Here is a 25508-nt window from a genome sequence, read left to right as displayed (position 1 = left end):
TATTTTACTGATTCCTGATCCTTTACACTGGGGTGTCTAGCGTGGGTCCAGGAATTTCAGGCACATGCCAGATTCTCTGAAAATGCATGTAAGATACATTTTTATACAAGAAATCTAGTCAACAGTCATCTTGAAAACCTGCCATGGCTCTTGGCCTCCTGGGCTTATGTTGAGCACATCTCTGCTATACGCCAAATGAATTTAATTTAACTAACCGCAACCTAATGTATCAGGATTCACAAAAACCAAGCTTGTGGACCAAATGTTTATGCCCCAAAATCACATTGTGCTTTCCCCTAGAAGCAGGAGCCACACCTGATCAATGTGTTGTTTACTCTCAGGCAAAGAATCAGAGGATAACCCCTCTCATGTAAGACTATTCAGTCCTACTGTGCTGCTGCAGTGAATGCCTGGCAAGTATGACACTGACATACACACACACACACACTCGCTAAAATAAAGGAAAAAGTTGTCAATTGTCACCCTCACCTCCTCAGTAACAATATCGTGCAGGTCTGGAATGCTCAAGTCAGCTTTTACAAATGGAATCTTATCGACGTCTTCAGGAAAAGGGCGATGCTTCACGCTGTATTTGACCCCAACATCATTTTTTGGATCTGGTCGATGTTCTGGAGCAAACATCTAAGGAAATAAAGAGAACTTAATTCATAGATGGAAGAACGCCTGTATCAATAGTTTCTTACCTTAAAGACTAAATTTATGGTGTTTAACCCCCCCCCAAAATTTAGCTTTAGACCTAACATTGGGCAGAGTAGGCTCGATAGGGTGAAAACTTTCGAGTACCTTGGAGTCATGCTAAATGACAGATTGACATGGTGCACGCACCAGGAGAAAGCACTCCTTAAATTGACCCAATACGCAGGGGCCACCTTGAATCTTCTGGGCAATAATAAATCAACTATTCGGCCCGTCGGTCCTCCTATACAGATTTACAAAACTCAGGCTAGGGGGGCAGCCATGTATGGGTGTGAGCTTTGGGGGCATACAGTAACATCGGATCTGGTAAAGGAGGAGAACAAATTTATTCGGAGGGTTGTAGGACTCCCCTCCAGTTCCCCTCTAGTCCCCCTAAGGTTAGACCTAGGGATGCAACCATTAGATGAAGAATTGGCTTTCCGTCCCTTGGCTTTCTGGCGTAGGCTGTGGGTAACTCCTGAATTGGCCAGCTATAGACAGGGACTACAGGAGGTGCTTGCTATGCCCAATGCTGGGAAAATCAATTGGCTGAAATTTATTAAATCAGAGTTGGAGGGTCTGGGACTTTCAAAGATGTGGTATGATCCTCTAACCAATTGCCCACTTTTTCCCAAAAAGAGACTAGCAAAGATATATCATGACAGCAAACTGATGAAACGTTTACAGCACCAAAAATTTGGCCCACTAACAGAGCTTTTTTTATGTATTAAGGACACGTATAGATTTGAACCAGTTCTAGACAAACTGTACCCTCCCCTGCTTAGGAAATTATATTTGCAATGGAGGCATGGGTCACTCCCACTTCGAGTATTTACAAGTAAGTGGAGTGAACAATCACCCAGCATGTGCCCAGCTTGCAGAATGTCTGATGAGTCCGAACTCCACATACTCTTTTTCTGCCCCATCTACCAAGGGATGCGTAAGAAATGGATAGTTCCTCTATGCAGAAACTTGGGATTTGGAGAGTGTTTGGTCGCATTTAGAGTCCTAAAAACAAATCTGACGGACCACATTGTTTTTGCAGTGGCCAAATATTTGGGTGCCATATGGTCTCTGAGAAGAAAACATCTCAATGCTGGTAATTGATTCCAACGTACCAAGGTTACGCATTGTACTGTGAAATACTGTTTTTTAACGATTACGGACATTTTACAAAGTATAATTTTATTTTTTAAATATTATGGATGTACTAAATGTCTTTTATGGTGAAAAATGTTACCGAAATAAAGATTTATAAAGAAAAAGATAAAGTTTCTGAATAAAGCAGCATACAGGAGGACTAAAACTTGTGGTTTATCAGGTCTTAGAGAACCCCAAAAAGACAGCTTTTGGTGGACCATTTTGCCACTCTGGTTTTTCCTCTCTAGGCTGTAAGCTAGGGGGTTGCTTTAACAGCAGGATGGGCTGTCATACCCCACCATACCCCTATTCTAGTCGTGTAGAGCGAGGCTTATTTTAACACTTTTGACATGGTTTCCTACCCACAGACACAAAATGACATGTAGGTAAAATGTAGTAAGTATGGTAAAGACAACAAAATCTCTCCGATTTTTTGATCAAAGCATAATAGTTCCATGAAATATTCATATGGAAGCACACACTTATTCAGAAACAAATATATCCACAGACATGATTCTACCAAACCGAATTTGGTACAAACAAGTAGAAGTGTAGATAATGCCGTCTAAGTTCAGTGAAAAAGGCAAATGAAAACAAACATAAAGGAACATAGGATTTCTATAAACATGAAAGCTAGCAATCCTAAGAACAGTGAATGGTATACAGTTACTGATATGAGAGGAAAAGAAAAGGACGTAAGCTACCTGTGGAGACAGATCAGGGAACTGCTCCCTCAGGAGCAAGGGCCCTCACACACCCCAAGGAGTGTCATCCATCATCATCGGGCAGCTCCTCGTTGGGTCGGCGCTGCAATGCTCAACAGACCCCGCAAGGGAGCTCTTTGCCGGAGGCTTTCCGTGTTTTTTGCTGATGTGAAAAGTGGGGTGGGGTGTGGGTGTGAAGCCCAAAGTGATATTTTAAAAGAAGGTCAGCATATTTCTTTCCTCATCACTGTGGAAAAGATCATAACAATTCATCAGGACCAGCATCCTAATCTACTCCAGTGAGGGTTGGTGCAAAGTATCTGTGAGTTATGCTATACCCATCAAAATATCACACTAGAATACTGTATACCTGGAGGAAAAACCAACCGAGTAAGGTGAAAACTGCGCCTCAACCATGAATGGCAGAGTAGAACGCTCACTGACGTACCGGTGAGTTGCGAGAGCATCTAGCAGTTGACCTACCCCTCGCTCTGCCACCTCTGCTCACTTTCAACCTTTCAAACTCCAGGCCACATTTGCTCATGTATGCCCACAACGTCAATTAACAAGCACTGGCAAAGCCAATTGGTCTTGCCTTTGCTGCTGGAAGCTGACCTCAATTAAAACTCAATTGCAGTACAACTATAATGCAAGAATGTACATATACAGAGCATGGTGGATGTGAAAATGGAGCAACAGGATACTTGATAATCCATGTAACCTACGATGAAATGTCACGAGTTTAAGGACATCCCACTCAGCCAATGGCGATTTGTAACAAATGCAACCAGTCAGTACCTGATTGGGACTCACTGAAAGCCCAATATGTACTGTACTATATGAATGTGCATGTGCCCTGGTAATGTGGTCTCCGACGACAAATCCTTACCGCAGCCTGTAGTCAAGAGCTAAAAATGGTACTAAAAACGAGATTGTAACATAATTTGCCCAGAAATGCGTGCACAGGATTATTCATCAATTACCTTATTCCCAGAGTAAGAATTTCTCAGACATACAGCGATGGAAAGCCTTTTAAGTTATAATCATTTAGGACGGAGGCAAGAGGTAAAAACATCAGTCTAGTAAGGTAGTTCATCTCAGGGAAAAATCTTGAGTACATTTAGAATGTTAGTACCCTTATTCTATGCACTCCCTACCACCAAACCAAAAATGGCCTTTTTAAATAAAAGATGCAATTTTTTATCATATTCCATGTTGATCCACAGTTAATACTTCCTCTTGTTTTGCTCTATTAATATATCATTGCACCTGTGCATCTGTATAATCCGTGGCCCAAAATTGAACATCAATCTTCATACGTTTTTAGGATACAAACATGCTATTGAGATGTGTGCTATATTTATCAATTTGAAGTTTTATAAATAGTTTGTGTCAATCTTGTCTTTTCCTCAAAGTACTAAGATGGATCAGAATGAGTACAAATGGATTAGTGGTGAGTTATAATCGGCGATACGAGCCCCCAGTGTGATATTCTAAACAGCACCCTATAAAAGCATAATGATCGATTGTAGGCGAGCCAGAAAAGTTCAGTTTTCCCGATTGTTACTGACAAACATGCATGTTTTTTTTTTTTACAGCATCAGGTTGGACATGGTAAAGATCAGGTAAGCAGATTCTAAAAATACACAAAGCTCTTGCCTCAACTGAATTGGTACGCAGTAATGACAACCTTGAATTTAATTCTCCCCTACCTAATTGCCAGTGAGAGCTCCTAAGGCAGGTTTAACGTGAAGTCTCCTACCTAGATTCAAGCACATACCGGCACCTTGATTTTGGAGCCTGTAACCCATTAATAAGGAAGTCCCTATGTCTGGTGTAGATAGTGTTTAATAACCAAAGAGTGCCATCACCAGGGCGATCATCAGCTCAACCTGGAAGTTCAATCAGAGGACACTGAAGTCTCCAAAGCTGAGAAACTGCATATCGATACTCCAGCTAAAATCATTGACTTGGAGCATGAAAGACAATCTACCAAATACAAATGTGTTAGCCACTGACCCAGTGCCTCTGCATTTTGGACAGTTGAAGTGAATTGCAGTAGTGGACGCGATCTATTCAATTAAACATCTAATACACTATACAAATCGCCCCCTAGAATCCAGAGGAGGTGTGACCAACTTGCAAATGTTGGCTGACAGGGTTGTGAAGAAGGCAGGTTGTTTAATACTGGAGGAATAAATATGCCCATTACCACAGAGGTGTCATCTAATTTGCCTTCCACAAGGGCATACATTCTTCCCAGTTGAGTGACCCTTAGCTTCACCCATACTAAAACATCCATAGCATGCAACAGTTTACAAGTATAACGTAATTGCCCCATTCTTTGACGTTGCAAACTGCCCCCTCAGTCAGTGTTAGGTGGAACTCCTGTATGAAACGATATGTGGGCCCCTTACGTTGGGGAAGTTTTATACTATTTGTTAAGTGTGTTAATGTCCGGACATCCTAGCTAATAATTCTATAATTATAGTAAGTTCACATGCAACCTAACCTGCGCTAAAACTCGGATGTAGCAGCCCTATTGATCGATGTGAATACTGGTTTTCCTATCTCTCACCCGCTTATTGTACAGACAAGTGCATTCCTTCAATGACACTATCCCACCACCTGTTCCAAACGACCCCACTGATTAGCCTTGTAGGTGATCAGAGTTCACTGTCACCACGTAATAGTAGGGACCCATAAAACTGTGGAACTTGACGTACAGACCGTAGAGAATTCCCTGATCGAATTGGACCAGCAAGCCAAGTGTAGCATGGAAATTACAGAAACACTTAGGCAGGCAAGGGAGAAACACACCGCCTTGATTGAGAAACTGAAATATTTAGACTTTGTGCATATAAGGTTGAAACACACACTCAGAGAGAGAAAGCAAGTAGGCTGGAGAAGTAGCCAATTAAGCCAGAACATAAGAAAACATAAGAAAACTCCCATGATGGCAAATCAAATGAGTCCATCTCCACCCTACTCACTCAAGATACAAGAAACAATTATGGGGCTATTGACGGATACTGTCAAAGTTGTACAAAAGGAAATGGGTTTAGTATCACTGTATACAGAAAAAGCCTTTGAAATTATATTGTACTATATTGTACTATTTGACTGCGTTATTAGAGGCCATGAACCTTAGAGGCTATGAACATTAAAGGCTATGAACCTTGGTCCTACCTTTATTAAAATGGTCAAGCATCAACACACAAAAAGGTTTGGTAGAGACCAATGGGATTAAATTAGCTGAATATGAGTAAAGTGGTGTATGTGGGTTAGGTGAGAAAATAGACGAAGCTGTACCTCACTTTACACACTCAGCTGTTGGAGATTTGTTGATTGAAATTATGTCTGAATTTAATCTACACTATGCTAATGAATTATGCATCTCTCCAGTAGCTTTTAAGCCCACATTCATTTGGAGAGGCTGCAATACGACCATTGACTTTGTTTTAAACAAATAAGAAATCTATAAGGATCTTAACATTTTCTACACTCTGCAATGCGGTTAGTGATCACTACCCTAATAGTGTCTCTCTTGTATTCGAGAATGGTACCCGCCATAGAACGGGAGAAGTAGGTTTTTCATATTATCAGAGAATTAGTTTATCAAGTAAGAATGGATATACACTAAAATGGCAGAAAGTGGACCCCACTGCATTTCTGGGTCCGCTTGTAAATGAAACACAAGAGGATTTTAATGTGTGCTTAGCGGAGGAAAATAAAGGATCAGATGTGATAGAAGCATTCATGAACATCTCGGCTAAGATTAAGGAAATTCTTACGTTTAAACTGAAGACGTCACTGTGTAAAAGGCGGGGGTGTTTTGACCACAAATGCAGCAAAGCACATAAGAATTTAAAAAGAGCCCTGAAAAACCTACCCAGGAATATAGAAGAGATAAGGAAAGCCAGACTGCTCTATAAACAGGCCCAAAAAATTAGAAAGCAAAAATTAAAAGAGAAAGTTTGGCAAGATCTACATGAGGCTTGTATAAAGAAAGATAATGTAAAGTTCTGGAAGATAGTGAACTCTCCATAATTAATGGAGAGGGATTGCGATAAGATGGATATAGCCATTACAGAAGACAGCCGGATTGGCTACTTCACTGATCTATACCGTGCTGGTATAAACCCAGTATATAATGAGCTGGGGAGGGAAATATCTCAAGCAGTAGGTTTGGAGATAGAGGATTTTAATGAGGAAAAGGTAGGCCTATCTGTATACCCTCTTGATATTAGCTTCACCTTGGATGAGATAGTTTGTGCAATACAGAAAAGTGCCTCAGGCAAGGCTCCGGGGCAGGATGGTGTTCCAGTTAATGTTTACCGGTCAAACACAGCTATTTGGGCACCACTTATACTGAATGTTTTAAATAAGTGCTGTCAAATTGGTTTCATAAAGTCCTGGTCAGATGCCATTTTAGTACCCATTTTTAAGGGGGGTAATCGTGATGACCCTAAATGTTATCGCCCCATATCACTCTTAGATTCTCTTTTAAAGGTAGTAGGGAGGGTCATTTTAAATAAATTACAACTATGGGCAGAGGAAACGGGGATTTTATCATGGTTACAATATGGTTTTAGGTCTGGACTGGGCACAATAGAGCAAGGTTTGAATCTCAGCCTGATAATAAATATACTAGGGCAAAACGTGGAAATTTGTTCTTAACATTTGTCAATTTATCCTCCGCGTTCGACTGTGTCATACATGATAAATTAAGGAAAATTTTATCTGAGCTCGGCGTTGAAAATTATATTTTGTTATTTATTAGAGATTTTTTTCGAGAGGCGGAAGCAAGGGTGAGATACGGCGAAAAAAGGGGAGTGCTTGGCTAGATTGGTATTGGACAAGGAGTGAGGCAAGGTTGCGTCCTTGCCCCGTTCCTTTTCACATTATACATTAACAGTCTGGGTGAACGACTGGCCAAGCTCCCCCATGATTACCCAATTATAAATGGAAACCCAGTCCCAATATTATTATACTCGGACGACGCAGTTTTAATGTCAAGGACACAAATAGGCCTACAGAAGACAGTTACACACTTTGTTAATTACATGCAGGTGAGGGGGCAGCAAGTAAATATTAGTAAAACATTTAGCATGAAGTGTGGGAAAAGAACTGCAAAGAAATGTGACATCTTTATCAATGGTAAAAAAATGTAGTGTGTACATTTTTTTGCCTACTTAGGGATACATTTTGATCAGAATGGTACCTGGCCAGCTGCAATATTAGCCCGGAAAACCATGTTTTTAAAAGCTACCGGGCATTAGTCAGCATGTCAAGACAATTGGGTTCTCGACCGGTCTCTGAATTGCTTGCAATTTATAAAACTAAATGTGTTTCTACAGCCACTTACGGCGCCGGTATATGGGGCTTTACTAACGCACAATGTATACAGAGCTGTGAAAATAATTTATTGCGCTATTTATTAGCTGTGCCCAGTTCAACTGCCACATATGCCTGCCACTCTGAGGTAAGCTTAAAGCACATTGTAGATATTATAAAGTCTTGCCCTTTACTACTCTGACACAAGATATGGAATACCCCCGAAGCAGCTTTTAACCGGGATGTCATCATGGACTGTTTAAAATTGGACAATGTACATTGCATCCCATGGTTACGACATATTAAGGATATTGCGGACGAAATTGGCCGGCCAGATTTATTTACAAATCCAGACTGTATGAATATTACCTCCAGGAAGCTAATAAAAAAGGAATACTTGTCCTATCTGGAGGAAAAGCGATGGCTTTTGGAGAGAAAAAAACATTTGGTTATGGAAAACCACATTATGCCATTCCCATTGATGAACGATTGGTCACGTACATTAGCATTGTGTCCTTGTGACGGTAGCTCGACACAAACAACAATGCATGTAACTCTTTTTTGAGGGTTTTATACGTCGCCGAGGAGGTTGTTTTTATTATCGATTTTAAAACAGTACGGTCTAAGACATTGTAGAGTGGCATACTTAAAGTTACAATGTATGGAAGATGATTTGACAATGGAGCGCGTAGTAAGTTATTTACAATGTGTGATTAGATTAAGAAAGACATTTAGGTTGTAAAGTAACTGTTCTGTCTTATTTATCTTCATGGAAATGTATTTTTATCTGTGCTTTTATGTTTTTCCAAATGAAATACCAATAAAGTAATTTGAATTGAATTGATGAATTGAGTAAAGTAACCTGCTGTTTGTATTGATAATGCTACAGGTGCACGGATATGAGCTAAAAACATGCCCATCTGTGATATCAACACGTGGACTAAGTAAACATCCCCATATGTGACATTTGCAATAATAGTCTGTTGGAACACTCTCCAACACATTGAGGTGGCTTGTTAATGATCAAAGCGAGCCTAAGTCAATAGTGATTTTAATTGGGATATTCAAAACTGATCAGAGTGCATGCGATACTACATGTAAGAGTAAGGTACTATTACATGTATTCTTACTCTAGGTTTTCATCTTTGTTCACTTGGGAATAATTGTCAATAGGATGAGTTCAAAGAGGAAGGATTCATGAGCGTGTTGAGTCCTATTAGAAAAAGGATCCTGTCAAATCTGTGAAGTTACAAGCAGTGAAATATGTAAACATTTAAAAAAAGAATGTATGTAAAATGTCAGGTTTGTGTTCTGGTACGCTATTAACATTTAAAAGAACAAGTTACTTACCTTCGGTAATGATGGATCTATAAGAGACATTAGTTATAGATTCATTACCTTAGAATTACCCCCAGGCATCAAACTGGATCCAGAGAAAATTTCTCTTAGAAGTACCCCTGCGCATCGGTAGGTGGCGTTGTACGAGTTACTTACCTTCGGTAACGATGTATCTGGTAGAGACGATTCTAGCCGCAGATTGCTTAACGTAGAATTATCCCCAGGCGTGAGACTGGATCAGGAAAACTTTTCTACCACACCACACCTGCGCGCCGGGGGGGGGGGAACGGCACCACGTGACTACGCCCGGACGTTGTCCGCATTTGTGACGTCAGCGAGGATACATAAGTCCCACCCCAGCATGCCTACGTCAGTTTTCTTCGGAGAACTTTTCGCGCCACAACGCGGAGCCATCGCAAACAAAACTGTGAGAATACTGGAACAGTGTGCGAAAACCCAGCTATACAGAAGGGAAATAAACAAATGGTGAGGAACAGCACCATCCAGAATACTGCCAGCTACTAAGGCACCAAGTTATTTAATGAAAGAATAGAGCGCAGCTACTGTAAGCAAGTCTGTAACCAACATAACAGCCTCCCTGGAGGCAGAAGGCATGTGAAAAAGGGCACAGCAGAGGAAGAAGTCTGCAACCATCGCCCGGAGCCAAGAAGGGTTCCAGGGCCAGAATGGAAGAGCAGTGACAAGTAATCCCCCAACAACACCAGCTGGGGGGAATCTCCTAAAAGAACTGAGGGTCGAGACACAGCCAGGGGCCCTCAACCCCAAGGACTGTAAGAGTCAGAAGTGCGAGCAATACAAGGAAGCAGGGCACTACGAACCCAACATTGGAGAAGAAAATGAATGGGCGCAAAAATACCCAGGCAATTGCCCACCAATCACCAGAAAGAAAGGAATGGAGCAACAACAACATGGCGAGCATCCCCTAGGGAGGGAGTAAGAAAAGGCACTCGCAGAGGACCGCAGCCCTAAAGCAGGCGAGTACAGAAGACCGAGAGGGGTCCTCGCAGAAACGGGGAGGAAGGACGGGTCGTGAAGGAATCTGCGGCTAGAATCGTCTCTACCAGATACATTGTTACCGAAGGTAAGTAACTAGTACATCTAATAGAGACCACTAGCTGTAGATTCCTTAACCAAGAATAGATACCCTAGCCATAACCAAGAGGGAGGAGGGTCTACGAGAGGACCTCTCCAGCACAGAGAAGCACAAGACCCCTAACAGGGGACCAGTCACGGGGACAGGGAAATATAACCCAGCCACCGCAACAGGGGAGGAGTCACAGGCCCTAAGCTGAAGAGAACCTCAGCATCGTGAAAGAACACCTACCCCAAGGCGATGTGTTAGAACGACAAAGAGGCAACCAAGCATTCACCAACAGGAGAAACAAGGGCAATACGAAGGAGGCCAGTACACCCCAAGCCCAGTCAACGCACCAGGGACCTCCACAGGAAGCCCCAAGGGTACAGGCAACACAGAGGAGTACAGAGGAAGAATAGCCACCCACAGACTCCAAGAAGAGGCAGTAGTGCAGCAAAGCCCTCCACCAAGAAACATACCTAGGGCAGAGGGCAGCAGAGGCCGTCATAGTTTGAAGTCAACAGACAAGACAGAACAGCGCCTCAGCAATAAGGTGGGCGGAAGAATAAGAATGTAATCTCACAATAGCCCCACAAGACAAGAAGCAGGAGCGCCAGGGCCCACGACAAGGCCTTCGGCCACAGAACAGAAGAGCAGGCGGGGGCAGCCAGCCGCTGACAAGCACCACAAAACTAAACGCCCAGACCACGTCGGGCTCAGAACAAGTGCAAGACTAGTAAAACGTCCTGAACGACCCCCAAAGAGGACCGCTCTGGACAGAACCGAACCATGAAGAAGTGCGGGTCAACTAGAAGATAAGAGGAGAAACATGTCGGACGGACAAGGCCGTCAACACAGGAAACTATTCCCTCAGAAACACCAGACAGAGGACCAGAGCAAACGCCAGGCAAAGGGCAAAAACACTACAGCACAATACCGTAGATGGCCAACCATCGTAATACAGCAAACCCCAGAGGGGCGAGGAACCCGCAAAGGGAAGTCCACACCCTCCAAGCGTAAGACAGGGGCTACATGTACCCCACATAGGGTAGGACACGTCCCAAGAAAGCACAGGAACAAATCTTAGGGAGAAAAACAATCCCGCATCAGAGGACAAAACGGTAGACCTGCGGCAGAAACCACAGAAGGCTTAGTAAACAGCCAAAAAACCCAACCCAACCAAAAAAGGGGGTGGCTGAACCAGCAGCCAACGAATGATAGGGGCCAACCAAGGACCCAGAAGGCAAAGTAACCCTCAAAGAAAGTGTAACAACCACTCCAAAACCAGAAACAAGTGGGATAACGCCTCCCACCAAAACCCGGAGGATCAGCAAAACAACCTACTGAGGAGGAGGAGGACGGAGCCCCGCAAGAAGACTCTGGATGGCGGAGTCTGCATGAGTATTAAACAGCAGGACCCCATCGAAGGGTAGGTCAACAAGACGTTCCCTAATATTTTCAGGACAAACACGTCATATAGCCAAGCATGGTGACGGAGAGCCACAGAAGTGGCCATGGCACGGCAAAAAGCATCAGCAACATCCAAAGCCGCACGAAGAATGATCGCGGCCAACTCCCTACCATCCAACACATGGCCCCTTAGATCAGCATGGGCACCCTCATGAGAAACATGGGAAAGAAGGGACTCCACAGAGTCCCACAGGCTGGAAGTAGCCCTGGTCAACACATACAAAGTGTTAAGCGCCCGCAAGGCAGCACTGGAAGAAATGAAGACATTACGCCCCCAAGAATCTAACCACCGGGCCTCCCGAGACAGAGGAAACAACACCAAAGGCAAGCACGGAAAAGCATTCCGCAGAAGAGCGCCTTGAGTAGAAGGGTGGAAAGAAAGACATACCGGGTCGTGCGGAGCAGGACGGTGGCGATGCAGTAATGCCTTAGGCACCGGATCGCCTGTGGCAGGGCACCCCCAAGCACCCAGAAGAGAATTATGGAGTGACGCTTCAAAAGGAAGGAGCAACTCCCGTCCACCAGAGCCTTGGTGGAGAACTTCCAAAAGGATGTCTGTAGGAAATGGCGTGACAGGTTCGTCCATCCTCAGAATACCAGCAGCCGTGGAAATAGCCTGAACAAAGGCAACACTGGCCTCAGTAGGGCGCCGCGGAGGGGAAAGTAATTCCTCCGTGGGTGACGGTTGTAGACTGAGCCGCCCACCCCCAAATCCAGGGGGAGGGCGGCTGGCCCCGGAATAGAGGAGGATCCACAGATGAATGGGGAATCGGGCCCCAGGGGAAGGCGGAGAAGCCGGTGGAGAAGCCAGCCGCAAGACACGGAAAGAAGGGTTCAAGGATTTAGGCCGTGGGGACGGCGAAGAGCCTTCCCTAGAAGATGCCGGTGAAAAGGCAACAACACAACGCCCTGTCTCTGGGGAGGAACACATCAACTGATGACAGACCTCTGGAGGAAAAAGGGACCTCGGGAAACGAATCCAGAACCCGACGCCGGCGCAGCTCCGTGGAGTCCGCGCCTGATCAACGTTGACCGGCGCTGGAGTGGGCATCTGTGGTGCCGGGTCGACTCCTGCCACCAGGAGAATGGGGCGAGGTCGACGTCGGTTTGGCGAATGCGCGGTGCTGAAAAGGCTTGGCCTCAGACGGGACAGCTGCCCGCATCGAGGACCGAGAGGGACTCGGATAGACGCCCCAGGTCCCGGCCTCCACCCGAAACTCCACCGGAGCCGGGGAGGAAGGCTCTCGGCTCCGAAATGGCGCGGGCTCGACCTCTGGTTACGCAGCCGCCTGCTCAGAGGACCGAGGGGGGACTCGGGGACAAGCCCGGAGTCCCGGCGATCACCTGCAACACCAGAGGGAGCCCCGTAGGGATTTACGGCAAGGCAGGGACGCTAGGCGCTGAAGAGGGGTGCCCCGAAGGACTACAGCTCAACGACGTCACCCTCCTATGACCTGAAGCCGAACCCTTCGGCGCCAGAGCTGCCGGCGACTCCGCGGAAGTCCCAGCGTGAGGAAAGGTATCCACAGGAGTCGCAGGAGGTAGAGGAAGGGCCAAAGAAGCCTGCAGCACCGCTGCATAGGCTGTCATTTGGGCCCTAGTCACCTCCACGCCGGGAACGGCGGGTAGGGAGGTGACAGGCAAGGGCGCCTGTCCTGGGGGGAGACGGCGCCCACCGCGGAAGGAGGACAGGGCCTCGGAGACAAACTGAAGGACCTACCAGCTGGTGAGCCACGCCCAAAGGGCCGCAGCGAAAGGCGATGTCGCAGACAAAACCGGCGGTTCCTTACCTCCGAGTTAGGGGACGGATGCTGGGACGACACCGACCTGGACAAGCGCGCCAACAACAAACTTTAGCCGGTGGTCCCGCCGTGAGTTAGACTTAAGGTGCTGGGAGGCGTCGCAACTCTCCGAGTCATGGTGCCCACCCAGGCACCACATGTAAATCGGGTGAGGGTCCGTCGCCGACATGGGTAGTGCACAGGAGGTACACGTCTTGAAGCCCAAAGGCATTCGCACACTGTTCCACTTAACCCCAAAGAGTGTGAAAGAAGAGAAGGCCCGAAAACAGGCCAGGACACAATCCGGATCCGCGTTGCACGCGGAAAAGAGAAAAAACTGACTTAGGCGCGCCGGGGTGGGACTTATGTATCCTCGCTGACGTCACGGACGACGTCAGGGCGGAGTTACGTGGTGCCGTCCACCAGGCACGCAGGAGTGCTGTGGCAGAAAAGTTTTCTGGATCCAGTCTCACGCCTGGGGATAATTCTACGTTAAGGAATCTGCGGCTAGTAGTATCTATCAGTTGGTCAACTCCGTGTCTGTTGTCGGCGTCATGGCCACCAGGATGACGTTGCGGTGTCTACTTAGACACCGCCCCTGCGCGCTGACGTCCATTCTGACACGACTTTCCACGCCAGAAGGGCAGAGCTATGCAAGTCTCTGACCACTGGTGCACATAACTAGGTCCCTGGAAGGGAGTCCGCACACCTAGAAGTCAATTCGCAGCACTGGGAGGATGGCTGAGGCGGAAAGGAATCTATAACAAATGTATATATCTTACAGATCGTTACATAAGGTAAGTAACTTGTTCATCTGAAAGAGACCATTAGCTATGGATTCCTTACCTTTGAATAGATAACTGAGCAATGCCGACCCCAGAGGAGGGTCTGAGAACTAAGTTCACACCAGAAAGTCCTGCAGAACAGAACAGTCAAAAAAGCCTTCTCTTCGGACTTGGCTATCGAGGCAATAATGTTTGGTGAACGTGTGCAAGAATGCCCACATGGCTGACTGGCAGATGTCAATGAGCGGAACTCTATGTACCAAAGCAGTAGAGGCTGCCATCACCCTGGTAGAAAGGGTCAAGCAAGTCCCACTGGAAGTTTCTTTTTTGCCAATGAATAGCAGATTTTAATGCATAGGACAGCCCATCGAGAGACGGTGCGTTTTTGTACGGCCTGACCTTTCTTGGCACCCACATAACCTACAAAGAGTTGGTCGTCCACCCGGAAATCTTTAGTGCTGTCAAGGTAGGACAGCGCACCTTTTGGGTCCAGATGGTGGTCTCTCCTCCTCTTTGGAAGGGTGCGGATGTGAGAAGAAGGTGGGCAAAGTGAAGCTCTGACCTATGCGGAAAGAGGGAACCACTTTGGGTAGAAAAGAGTGCGAAGGACTACTTTGTCAGGGTGGACTGTAAAAAAGGAGGCTTTGAGGATAGAGCCTGAAGTTCACTCACTCCGCAAGTAGAGTGATGGCGAGCAGGAAGGAAGTCTTCAAAGTAAGAAGTCGAAGAGGACAGTTATGTTGCGGTTCGAAGGGAGCACACATAAGGTAAGTAAGGACAAGATTCAAGTCCCATTGTGGCATTACGATAGGGAAAGGAGGAAAGAGATGTGTAATGCCCCTCAGAAGTGTATGTAAAATAAGGGACTAGAAAAGAGAAGGCTGATTAAGAAGGCGAGCCTTTAAGAGTGCCCAAGGCAGAGCACAGCTGGGCTAAAGAAAGGCTAAAGAAGAGGACCTGAGAAAGAGAGGGGATCCACAGCCTTTGCTATGCAACATGCCACAAATTTGTTTCATCAACAGGCGTACACCATTTTAGCGGAGGGACGCCGGCTTGCCAAGATGACATTACAGACTTCAAGAGGAAGGTCAAAAGTGGTCAACTGTCTCCGTTCAATCTCCATGCAAGGAGTTGGAGGCTGGACAGGTTAGTGCGGAGGACCGTCTCCTGCTGCTGCGACAGAAGATCCTCCCGAAGAGGCAGTCTGATAGAAAAATCGATGGCCATGCTCAAGAGCTCGGGGTACCGGACTCTTCGTGCCCAGTCCAGAGCCACAAGAATGACTTGGGCCCGGTCGCACTTGATCTTCTTCAGCACTCTGGGCAGAAGTGGTACAGGGGGAAAGGAGCAAAAGAGTTCGCAGGTCCACTCATTATGGAAAGCGTCACCGAGCAAGTGCCGACATGGAACTTCCAACACGCAGAACTGCTGACACTGAGCGTTCTCTTGAGTGGCAAACAGATTTAACTAAGGCTCTCCCCAATGCTGAAAAATACCTTGCACCACCTCTGAGTAAAGACGCCATTCGTGATCCATCATGCACTCAAGGCTGAGTTAGTCTGTCCTGACGTTAAGAAAACCTGACAGGTGTTGAACCACCAGGGATATGCCCTGATGTTCCAGCCATGTCCAAAGGCAAAGAGCCAATTGACATAGGGTCCACAAACCCACTGCATCCTGTTTGTTGCAGTACCACATGGCAGTAGTGTTGTCTGTGAACACCTGACTACTCTCCCTTTGAGAGAAGGAAAGAATGTCTTCAGTGCAAGACGGATTGCCCGGAGCTCCAAAAGGTCGATGTGGATACTGGACTCCGCCGGAGACCTGAGACCTCTCACCTCCGCCTTTCCCTGGTGGCCGGCCCATCCCAGAAGTGATGCATCCGTCACTACTGTGAACTCTGGTTGGGGAAAGGAGATGGATCTGCCACATACTAAATCCTGGTTCTTGAGCCACCAGTGCAATTGACGTACAGTCCCCTCTTGAGATCTGGACAACATCGGAAAGATTGCACTGATGCTGCACCCACCGGAACTTTAGGTCCCACTCCATAGCCAGCATAATCCACCTGGCATGATCCACCAGCAGAATGCAGGAGGCCATGGGGCCCAGCAGCCTCAGAGTCAATCACACCGAAATCCGGGATAGAGGCTGAAGAACAAGTTACATACCTTGGGTAACGCTTTTTCAGGTGGATACAGTAGCTGCCTGTGGATTCCTCACCTTTTGAATTACCCCTGCGCCAGCATTCCACGGAAATTCTTTTCTTAGCACTCCCACGTCAACAAAAACGTCATAATAGCACGGCTCCGCTCGTGACACCGTGTGACATAATCGAAGCCATAAGAAGACCTTGTCGGTGTGCTGACGTCAATTCCACCCTTTTTTCGTGCTTTTGAGCGAACCGACAACATAACACAAGTATATCCAGTATACATATTATATATACAAAAACATATCTCATGCATAAATAAAAAGGGAAAGCTAATAACAAAAGTATTTCCTAGCAACAACTGTATGCATGAAAATGACATAAAAACTGACAATGTCAGACAGCCAAAACTTTATTTGGTATAAGCAGGAGGCGGGTGGGTCAGTGAGGAATCCACAGGCAGATACTGTATCCACCAGAAAAAGCGTTACCGAAGGTAAGTAACTTGTTCTTCTGATGAATACATCTGTCTGTGGATTCCTCACATTTTTAATTGAATCCCCAAGCCATACCTCTCCCAGAGGAGGGTGTCCACCTGCCTATACCAAAAAGCTTGCAGAACAGAACGTGCAAAATGGCCGTCCCTCCTAACCTCTGAATCCAAGCAGTAATGCTTCGCAAAGGTGTGGAGGGAGGCCCAAGTTGCTGCCTAACAATTGTCAACAACAGGAGCACCTCTAGCCAAAGCAGAAGACGACAACTTAGCTCTGGTGGAATGAGTTCATACCTTCAGGCGGTTCCTTCTTGGCCAAGGAGTAACAGATCATGATGCATAAGACGATCCACCGTGAGAGTGTTTGCTTGTGGACAGCCTTGCCTTTCATATGTGCAATGTAGGCAACAAAGAGCTGATCGTCCAGTCTTAGATCCCAGGTTCTTTCCAGGTAGAAGCTGACATCCCTCTTAGGATCCAGATGATGAAGTCTCTCCACCTCCATGGGAGGGAGAGGATAGAAGGTAGATAAAGTAATAGAATGTCCTAAATGAAAATGAGTGACCACCTTAGGCAGGAAAGCAGCCTCGGTCCTGAGAACCATGTTTTCTGCATGAATGGTCAAGAACAGAGGTTTAGAACTAAGAGCCCGAAGCTCACTTACCCTCCCGGCTGAAGTAATAGCAATCAAAAAAACCGCCTTAAAAGAAAGAAGCCTCAAAGGACAGCTATGAAGCGGTTCAAAAGGAGAACCCATCAAAAAAGTAAGTACCAAATTCAAATTCCACTCAGGCATAATGAAGGGAGTGGGAGGAAACTTATTGGTAAGGCCCTTAATGAACCTCATAATAACAGGAGGCTTAAATAAAGATGGCTGGTCTGGCAAACAGAGGAAAGCCAACAAGGCTGACAAATAACCTTTAACTGTAGCCACAGCACAACCCTGCTGGGCCAAGGAAAGTGAGAATCCCAAAATGTCAGATAAATGGGCTTTTAAGGGATCAATAGATCTCTCTCCACACCATTTCACAAACCTGGACCACCTAGAGTAATAAACAGATTTGGTGGAGTGTCTCCTGGAAGATAAAATAACATCCACCACATCCAGTCGGAGAGAGAAAGAACTCAGGTTGCCTCGTTCAATCTCAAGGCATGAAGGTACAAGCTCTGCAGGTGGAGGTATAAAACCTGCCCCTGCGACTGCCGAGAGGAGTTATGCCCTGAAAGGGGGGACAGAGCGGTGGGTACGATGAGAGGTGAAGTTGATCTGTGTACCACACCCTTCTTGGCCAATCTGGAGCAATCAATATGACTTGAGCCCAATCTTGGCGAATCTTCCTCAGAACTCGAGGAATCAAAGGTATGGGAGGAAATGCGTAATGGAGTTGCAAGCCCCAATCCAATTGAAACGCGTCCCCCAATGCTCCCTGCATCGGATACTGAAGGCTGCTGAATAATGGGCAGTGCGCATTCTCCTGAGGGGCAAAAAGGTCCACCTGAGGAAACCCCCTCATCTTGAAGATGAGATGGACCACCTCCGGATGAAGACGCCATTCGTGATCGGTCGAGTAATGCAGACTGAGACTGTCCGCACACACATTTAGCACCTCGGCCAGATGATTTGCAATTACCCAAATCAGATGGCTCTGAGCCCAGGAACAGAGTCCCAGAGCCTCTCTGCAGAGACGATCCGACTCTACCCCTCCCTGTTTGTTTATGTACCACATCGCAGTAGTGTTGCCCGTCAGGACTTGAACAGACTGACCTCGAAGGTAGGCAAGGAAGGCCTTGAGAACCAAACGTATTGCCCGCAATTACAAAAGGTTGATGTGAACCAACCTTTCCTCTGCAGACCAAAGACCTTTGACCTCCAAATCCCCTAGATGAACACCCCACCCTAGAGTGGTGGCATCCGTGATCACAGAGGCCATTGATGGAAGAGGCTGAAAGGGCTTTCTTTGAGACAGTTTGCCCTGCACACTCCACCAAGACAGCTTCGCTGCAGTGTCTCTGGAGATCCTAACCTTCTCCTGGAGATCGCCATTGTGCTGAAAACACTGCCTGCGGAGGCACCACTGAAGTGCCCTCATGCACCAGCATGTATGGCTGACCAACAGTATGCAGGAAGCGAACAGACCGAGCAGGCGTAGGACCTTTAGGACTGGAACAACCGCTCCTTCGTGAAATAAAGGAATCATTTTTTGAAAGTCGAGAAACCTCTGCGGTGACGGAAAAAGCTTGATAAACAATAGTGTCCAGTATTGCCCCTATGAACAGGCTGCCTTGGGAGGGCACTAGGTGAGATTTGGGCCAATTTATTGAGAAACCGAAGTTGAACAACAACCGATTTGTTGCATGCAAGTAGCGCAACACCATCTATGGAGACTTCGCCTTGAGCAGCCAGTCGTCCAAATAGGGAAAAACAGGAATCCCTGACCTTCTGAGATGTGCTGCCACCACCGCCATCACCTTCATGGTGCGGAAGTAAGACCGAACGGGAGGACCGCAAATTGGTAGTGTTGGGATCCCACCATAAAACGGAGATACTTCTGATGCGATTTCAGGATAGGAAGATGAAAATACCCAGCCTGCAAATCGATCAACACCATCCAGTCTTCCTGTTGCAGCGCCAATAGAACCGGAGCCAAGGTCAATATTTAGAATTGTTCTGCCTGACGTAAAAATTCAACACCCTGTTGTTCAGGATCGATCTGAGCCGACTGTCCTACTTAGGAATCAGGAAATAACTGGAGTAACATCCCTGACCCCTTTCCTGCTCTGGAACCACCTCTATCGCACCTTTCTGCAGTAAGGTAAGAACCTCCTGCTACAGAAGCAACAAATGATCCTCTGAAATGCAATCTTGGCGAGGAGGGTAAGGAGGTGGACACTCTAGAAAAGGGAGGGCATACCTATTTTCCACAAGATTCAAAACCCAATGGTCAAATGTACCCGATTTCCAATCTTGTAGAAGAAGATGTGGGATCTAGAGCTGCTTTCCCGTGGTACCAGTGGTGGGGTCAGGAGAGAAGGAGGAAGACTGTTGCCTGGAAGCTCCTCGAAGATGGCCTCTACCTTTACCTCTGTATGATCGGTAGAGAGGATTTAGCTGCTGTTGTTGCTGAGGCTGCTGTCAGCCACGAAAGGAAGCGGACTTCCCAAAACCTGGATACATCTTGCAGCCATAGCACCTTGGCTGGGATTGCAGGCCCAAGGATCTTGCAGTAGCCCTACTGTCCTTTAACCGCTGCATCGCAGAGTGCCTTGGTACCAAACAACCTTGAACCATCAAATGGTAGATCGAGTAAAGTAGCCTGAACATCTGGCGAGAAACCGGATGATCTAAGCCAGGCATGTCTTCTTGTAGCAAACGAAGAACCCATTACTCGAGCAACCGAGTCTGCAGTCTCCAGACCAGACTGGATAACCTGATGGGCAACTGCTTGCGAATCTAAAAGCGCCTCAAGAAAATGAACACAATCATCCTCAGGAAGCTTAGGAGCCAACTGCTTGACAGAGTCCATTTGAGCATGAATGTACCTCCCCAGCAAGCATGTGGCATTTGTAGATTTCAGAGACATACTTGCTGAGGAAAACACCTTTTTGGCCAACTGCTCTAGTTTTTTAGAATCCCTATCACCCGGGGTGGTAGGAAAGGAACCAGATGACTGCTTGGAGCAAGAAGCCTGGACCGCCAGGCTTTCTGGAGATGGATGGGCTGAAAGAAAAACTGGATCACCTGGAGCAGGTCTATTTCTCCTTGCCACTGATCTTTAAACTGCAGGGGCAGGCTAGGGTTTCTGCCACACTTCCATGATTGGCTCCGTCAACGCCTCATTGAAAGGCAACAGAGGTTCACTTGAAGAACAGGAAGAATGAAGCACTTCAGTTAGAATATTAGATTTTCCCTCAGCTGAGGGCAACTGAAGGTCCAACAACTCAGCTGCTTTTCTGATGACCACATGATAAGGGGCAGCATCCTGTGAGGATGAAGCTTTAGGAGAAGAAAGCTCCCACTCCAGGCAAGTGTCAAGGCTACTAGCCTCACATAGATCTTCAAATTCGCCTATGGAGTCGTGAATCTACCCTTTCTCCTGCTCTTGCTGGTACTCATCCTCCTCCTGCAGTTTATGGGCTTCCCTCCTGGAACGCTGCTTACGGACCAGCGTCAGCTTCACCAGCCGCGGTGCCAGTGACACCAGTGATTGAGGTATCGCAGTTGAAAACTTTGGCACCGGAAACTGCCAAGATGGAGCCGTCGGCATAAAAGGCGGGAAAGGTGCCTGGGCATATTGTTACGGGATGCCCAAGTTAAAGGCAAGTGGACGCACAGGGCCAGAAGGCGCACCGGTAGGTTAAGATGCCCTGGCAAACGACGGCGCCGGTGATTAAGGTATCAGAGTCGAAAACTTTGGCACCGGAAACTGCCAAGATGGAGCTGTCGGCATAAAAGGCAGGAAAGGTGCCTGGGCATATTGTTAAAGGATGCCCAAGTTAAAGTCAAGCGGACCCACAGGGCCAGAAGGCACAACGGTAGGTTAAGATGCCCTGGCAAACATGCCATACATGGCATTAAGGAAATGCGATGGATCTGATCCTGGCCTTGGAAAAGGAGGATAAGGATCCGAACCCCCCTGGTCTTGATCCATTTGAGGCCGTACAGGAAGCTGGAGTTGCAGGGCCAGAGACATCGGCGCCCAAACAGGCGAAGCCACAGGAGCTGGAGAAGACTCCATGGGAGCCAGAGGACTCGTGGGAGCCAGAGGACTCGTAGGCGCCAGAGAACGTCTGGGCGTCAGAGACTCCATGTGAGTCGGCTAATCTAGCGGAGTCGGAGAGTGAACCAAGCGTCGCCTGCGGAGAAGGCGACGGAGAGACAAAGTCTTTTTCACTACGCCGCTTTACTGGGGAGGCTGATCTTGGAGCCCTACCCTTCGAAGAACGATGTCAAGAACCATGTCTTCTCTTCGACTTCTTATGCTTCTTCGACTTTAAAGGTTGTGAGATCAAGGACTTTGAACGCTTATGACCCATCTTCTCCTTTTTCGCCATCGCCATGAAGAGTTTGGCTTCATGTTTTTTAACAGCTTCGGGTTCATCTACCGACAGCTCACACACCCTTCGACGTCGTGGTTGGAAGAAAGGCACCAAAGACAGTCATCGTGTGGGTCCGTCATAGACATATGACCACCACACTCCCACAGGGCTTGAAACCCAACCTCTTCGCAGAAGCCATTCCAACTGCAACACCAAGAAGACAGACACAACAATGTAATCACAGAGAAATGGAGAGTCCCAGAAAAAAAAAAGTTACGCCATGGAAAAAAGGGAACTGACATCAGCATGCCTTCTTATGGCTCCAATGACGTCATACGGTGTCGAAAGCGGAGCCGTGCCGTTATGACGTCCTCGTCGACGTGGGAGAGCAAAAAAAGAGAATTTCCGTGGAATGCCACGCAGTGGTAATTAAAAAGTTGAGGAATCATCAGGCATATGTATTTATCAGAAACATCAGTATCATAGCCCGAATATCCGGGACTCGCTGCTCGGGAGGATAAGCCCGTAACTGCGCTATATCCAGAACTTCTCCGATGAAAAGGAGCTTCTGAGAGGGAGTCAGGTGTGACTTTGGTTCGTTCATAGTGAATCCCAGCGAGTGCAGGAGGTCCGCCTAAGTCTAGAGGAGGGAGACAACAGCCTGTGGCGAGCCCGCCTTCAACAGCCAGTCGTCGAGACAGGGGGAAGACTGGGAACCCTGATCTGCGCAGATGAGCTGCGACCACCGCCATCACTTTTGTGAACACCCGAGGGGCGCTGGTAAGGCCAAAAGGAAGCACGCTACACTGAAAATGCTTGTGGCCTACCATGAACCATAGGTAACGCCTCTGGGCTGGCAGAACAGGGTTATGGAAATAGGCTTCCTCCAAGTCGAGCGCTACCATCAAGTCTCTGGGGTCGTGGGCAGACAGGACCTGAGCCAATGTTAGCATTTTAAACTTCTACTTCCGGAGGAAGCAGTTGAGGGCCCTGAGGCCTAAGATAGGACGCAGGCCTTTGTCCTTCTTGGGCACCAAGAAGTAGTGGGAGTAGCAACCACAACCTACTTCTGGCACAGGGACACTTTCAGTAGCACCCTTGACACAAAGAACAGCAACTTCCTGACAGAGAAAGGCCAAGTGATCCTCTGACATGCGTTGGAAGGATGGTGCCATAGAGGGAGGGAGGGGTAGTTTCGAAGGGGAGGGAGTAGCCCCTTCGGCGAATCCTGCTGCCCACTTGCTTCTTGAGGCCCTGAAAGGTCAGACTAGGAGGGTTAGGATGCTACTGCAGGGGGTTATGGGTGGACTGGCCCACCCGCTGGCCCCCAAACCCTCGTCGCTGGGTACCACGTCTGCGGCCACGCATAGACTAGGCATTTTGCATGGCCCGGTGGCTGGACAGGGTTGAACGTAGTGGGGTACCCCTTCCGAAGCCACGAATGGGGCGAAAGGCAGAATGCGTGAGGCGGGAGGTTGCCACAAGGCCCAAGGGTCCTGCTGTAGCCAGTGAATTCTTGAAGTGCTCGATCGCCGAGTCTGCAGTGTCACCGAAAAGGCAATGGTCACCAAAGGGCATTTCCAGCAAGGAGGATTAGACATCCCCAGAAAAACCAGACGTCCTCAACCAGGCGTAGCACCTTAGCGCTACTGACATTGAAACCGTTCTGCCCAGTAAGTCAGCAGTGTCCAGCCCACATCTAATGGTGAAAAGAACTAAAACTGGTTCTGTCAGGAAAGTCAATTACTTAGCATTCCATAATGAATATGCATCAAGAAACACGGAAAGCTAAGCAAATGACCTTCCCGACAGAACCAATTGTAGTTCATTTCATAAACGCCAAGGTTATGAGGGACACAGGGTTACCCCTTTACAGTTCATGCACATCTAATGGTGAACTTGGCTGCATCTCGACCCTCTGCTGTGAGAAGTTAGCCTGGCATATGATGTCCATTGGTTCTAGTGGGCACCTTGCACCATTCTAATCAACCCTTATTGATGGTGGTTGTAAAGTCAACCTTATAGAAAGCTATCCTAGTGGTAGCATAGATCCAGCAGTCAATAGGCTAAGACTTCAGAGATCTAGTTGTTTTACCAATTATAATCCCTTGAATACCAAATGAAAGGACACAACACAAGGTATATATCAAAGATATATGTATTTATTCTAAACACAACCCCTCTGCACTCTTTATGAGGTCAGAGGTAAAAGCACAATACAAGTTACTCAATTAGCATACGATAAGTTGCACAGTATACGTTTTGCCCTAGGGGCCTCACAAACCATATACTAAAATAGTGGTATAAGAACCACGTCTAGAATAGAAAGTAGGCCTAGGGCCTAGGGAATCGCTGGGGCTACTCTAAACAATCAAGGGTTAGGAAGTAGGAGGCCCACGGGAGACGCGTGCAGTGTCTATACACAGCCGCGTGTTACCATTGACTTTCTATGGAAAACGAGGAAGTTACAAAGTTACTGTTTAAGGGCACTTCCGGATGGACTACGACACAACCCCTTTAGACTAGGACACTTCGAGAGTCAAGACCCACGGGAGCACCGGAGTACTCTTGTTACCTCACCCAAGGAAGCCGGGTGCATAGGTGCCTTTTGGTGTCGGGTTTCGTCGTCGTTTTCAATGGAGATCTGCAAAGAAGTGCTGCAGGCGACCAGTGGAAAAGTGTCCGGGTGGATCCAAGGGTGGATCGAAGATCTGAAGAACCCGAAAGCAGAAGGGACAGAGTCTGGGTCACTAGCCAGTGACCAGGAAGGTACCAGGAAGGAACCAGGCGATGTCGCGATGATCTCAGGTGAAGAGGTGAAGCTCGTCTCTGCAGCCACGAGGTCCTGGAGATGTCGACGATGACCAGGAGCTGGATTCGAGCTGTCCCACGAAGGATCTAGTGGACTGCTGTGTCGGTATCCGGATTGGGCCCAACAAGCCTTGGCAAACGCAATCCACGCAGGAGATGAAGATTGGCTTTGGTGCAGACCAGCAAGGTCTGTGGCGCTTCTCCTTTGCAGGGAAGCTGGAGCAAGCCTGGAGCAACCAGGAAAGCAAGTTAAATTGTACAGAAAGTCTTCAGGGGGCTCACTAGCCAACGGATGGGGAACCAGGAAGACACGTCGAGCTGAAATGCAAGAGCGGGCCCCACGCAGCACTCGTGGAATGTGGAGGGCAGAGCTTTGGTGCAAATGGTGCTCGGGTCTGGGGCTTCTCGTACCCCAATGCACAACTGCGAGTTACCTCGGGAGTCGATGCTGTTAGCAAAATGCAGGATGTCCAGGAGTTCCGGTCCCACGTCTCTCGTGTCCGTCACAGGTCTCAGCTTTGCTGGGATCGTCCAGCAGGGTCATAGATGTCTGGAAGTCCGTGTCCTGAGTCGAAGATTCTTCGAGTTCCGGCGGGAGCCTCGACAATGCAGATCGGCAAGTTACTGGTGGTGCCTGTTTGCACAGGGTGGTCACTCCTTGACAACAA

At 47.4% G+C, this 25508-nt stretch overlaps 1 protein-coding gene across 3 annotated transcripts in view; it reads right to left on the bottom strand.

Moving 5' to 3' along the window:
- Positions 1–25508, bottom strand: part of RALGAPB (Ral GTPase activating protein non-catalytic subunit beta) — a 2268266-nt gene that overhangs the window by 555929 nt on the left and 1686829 nt on the right. For all 3 annotated transcript variants that reach the window (XM_078652319.1, XM_078652321.1, XM_078652322.1), the window contains one exon: positions 490–642. In XM_078652319.1, coding sequence (XP_078508445.1) covers positions 490–642 — 153 coding nt within the window. The remainder of the gene's footprint in view (positions 1–489; positions 643–25508) is intronic.

The sequence above is a fragment of the Lissotriton helveticus genome, chromosome 7 (assembly GCF_964261635.1).
Source record: "Lissotriton helveticus chromosome 7, aLisHel1.1, whole genome shotgun sequence".
NCBI classification, from domain to species: domain Eukaryota; kingdom Metazoa; phylum Chordata; class Amphibia; order Caudata; family Salamandridae; genus Lissotriton; species Lissotriton helveticus.
This window is presented reverse-complemented; position numbering and strand designations above follow the sequence as displayed.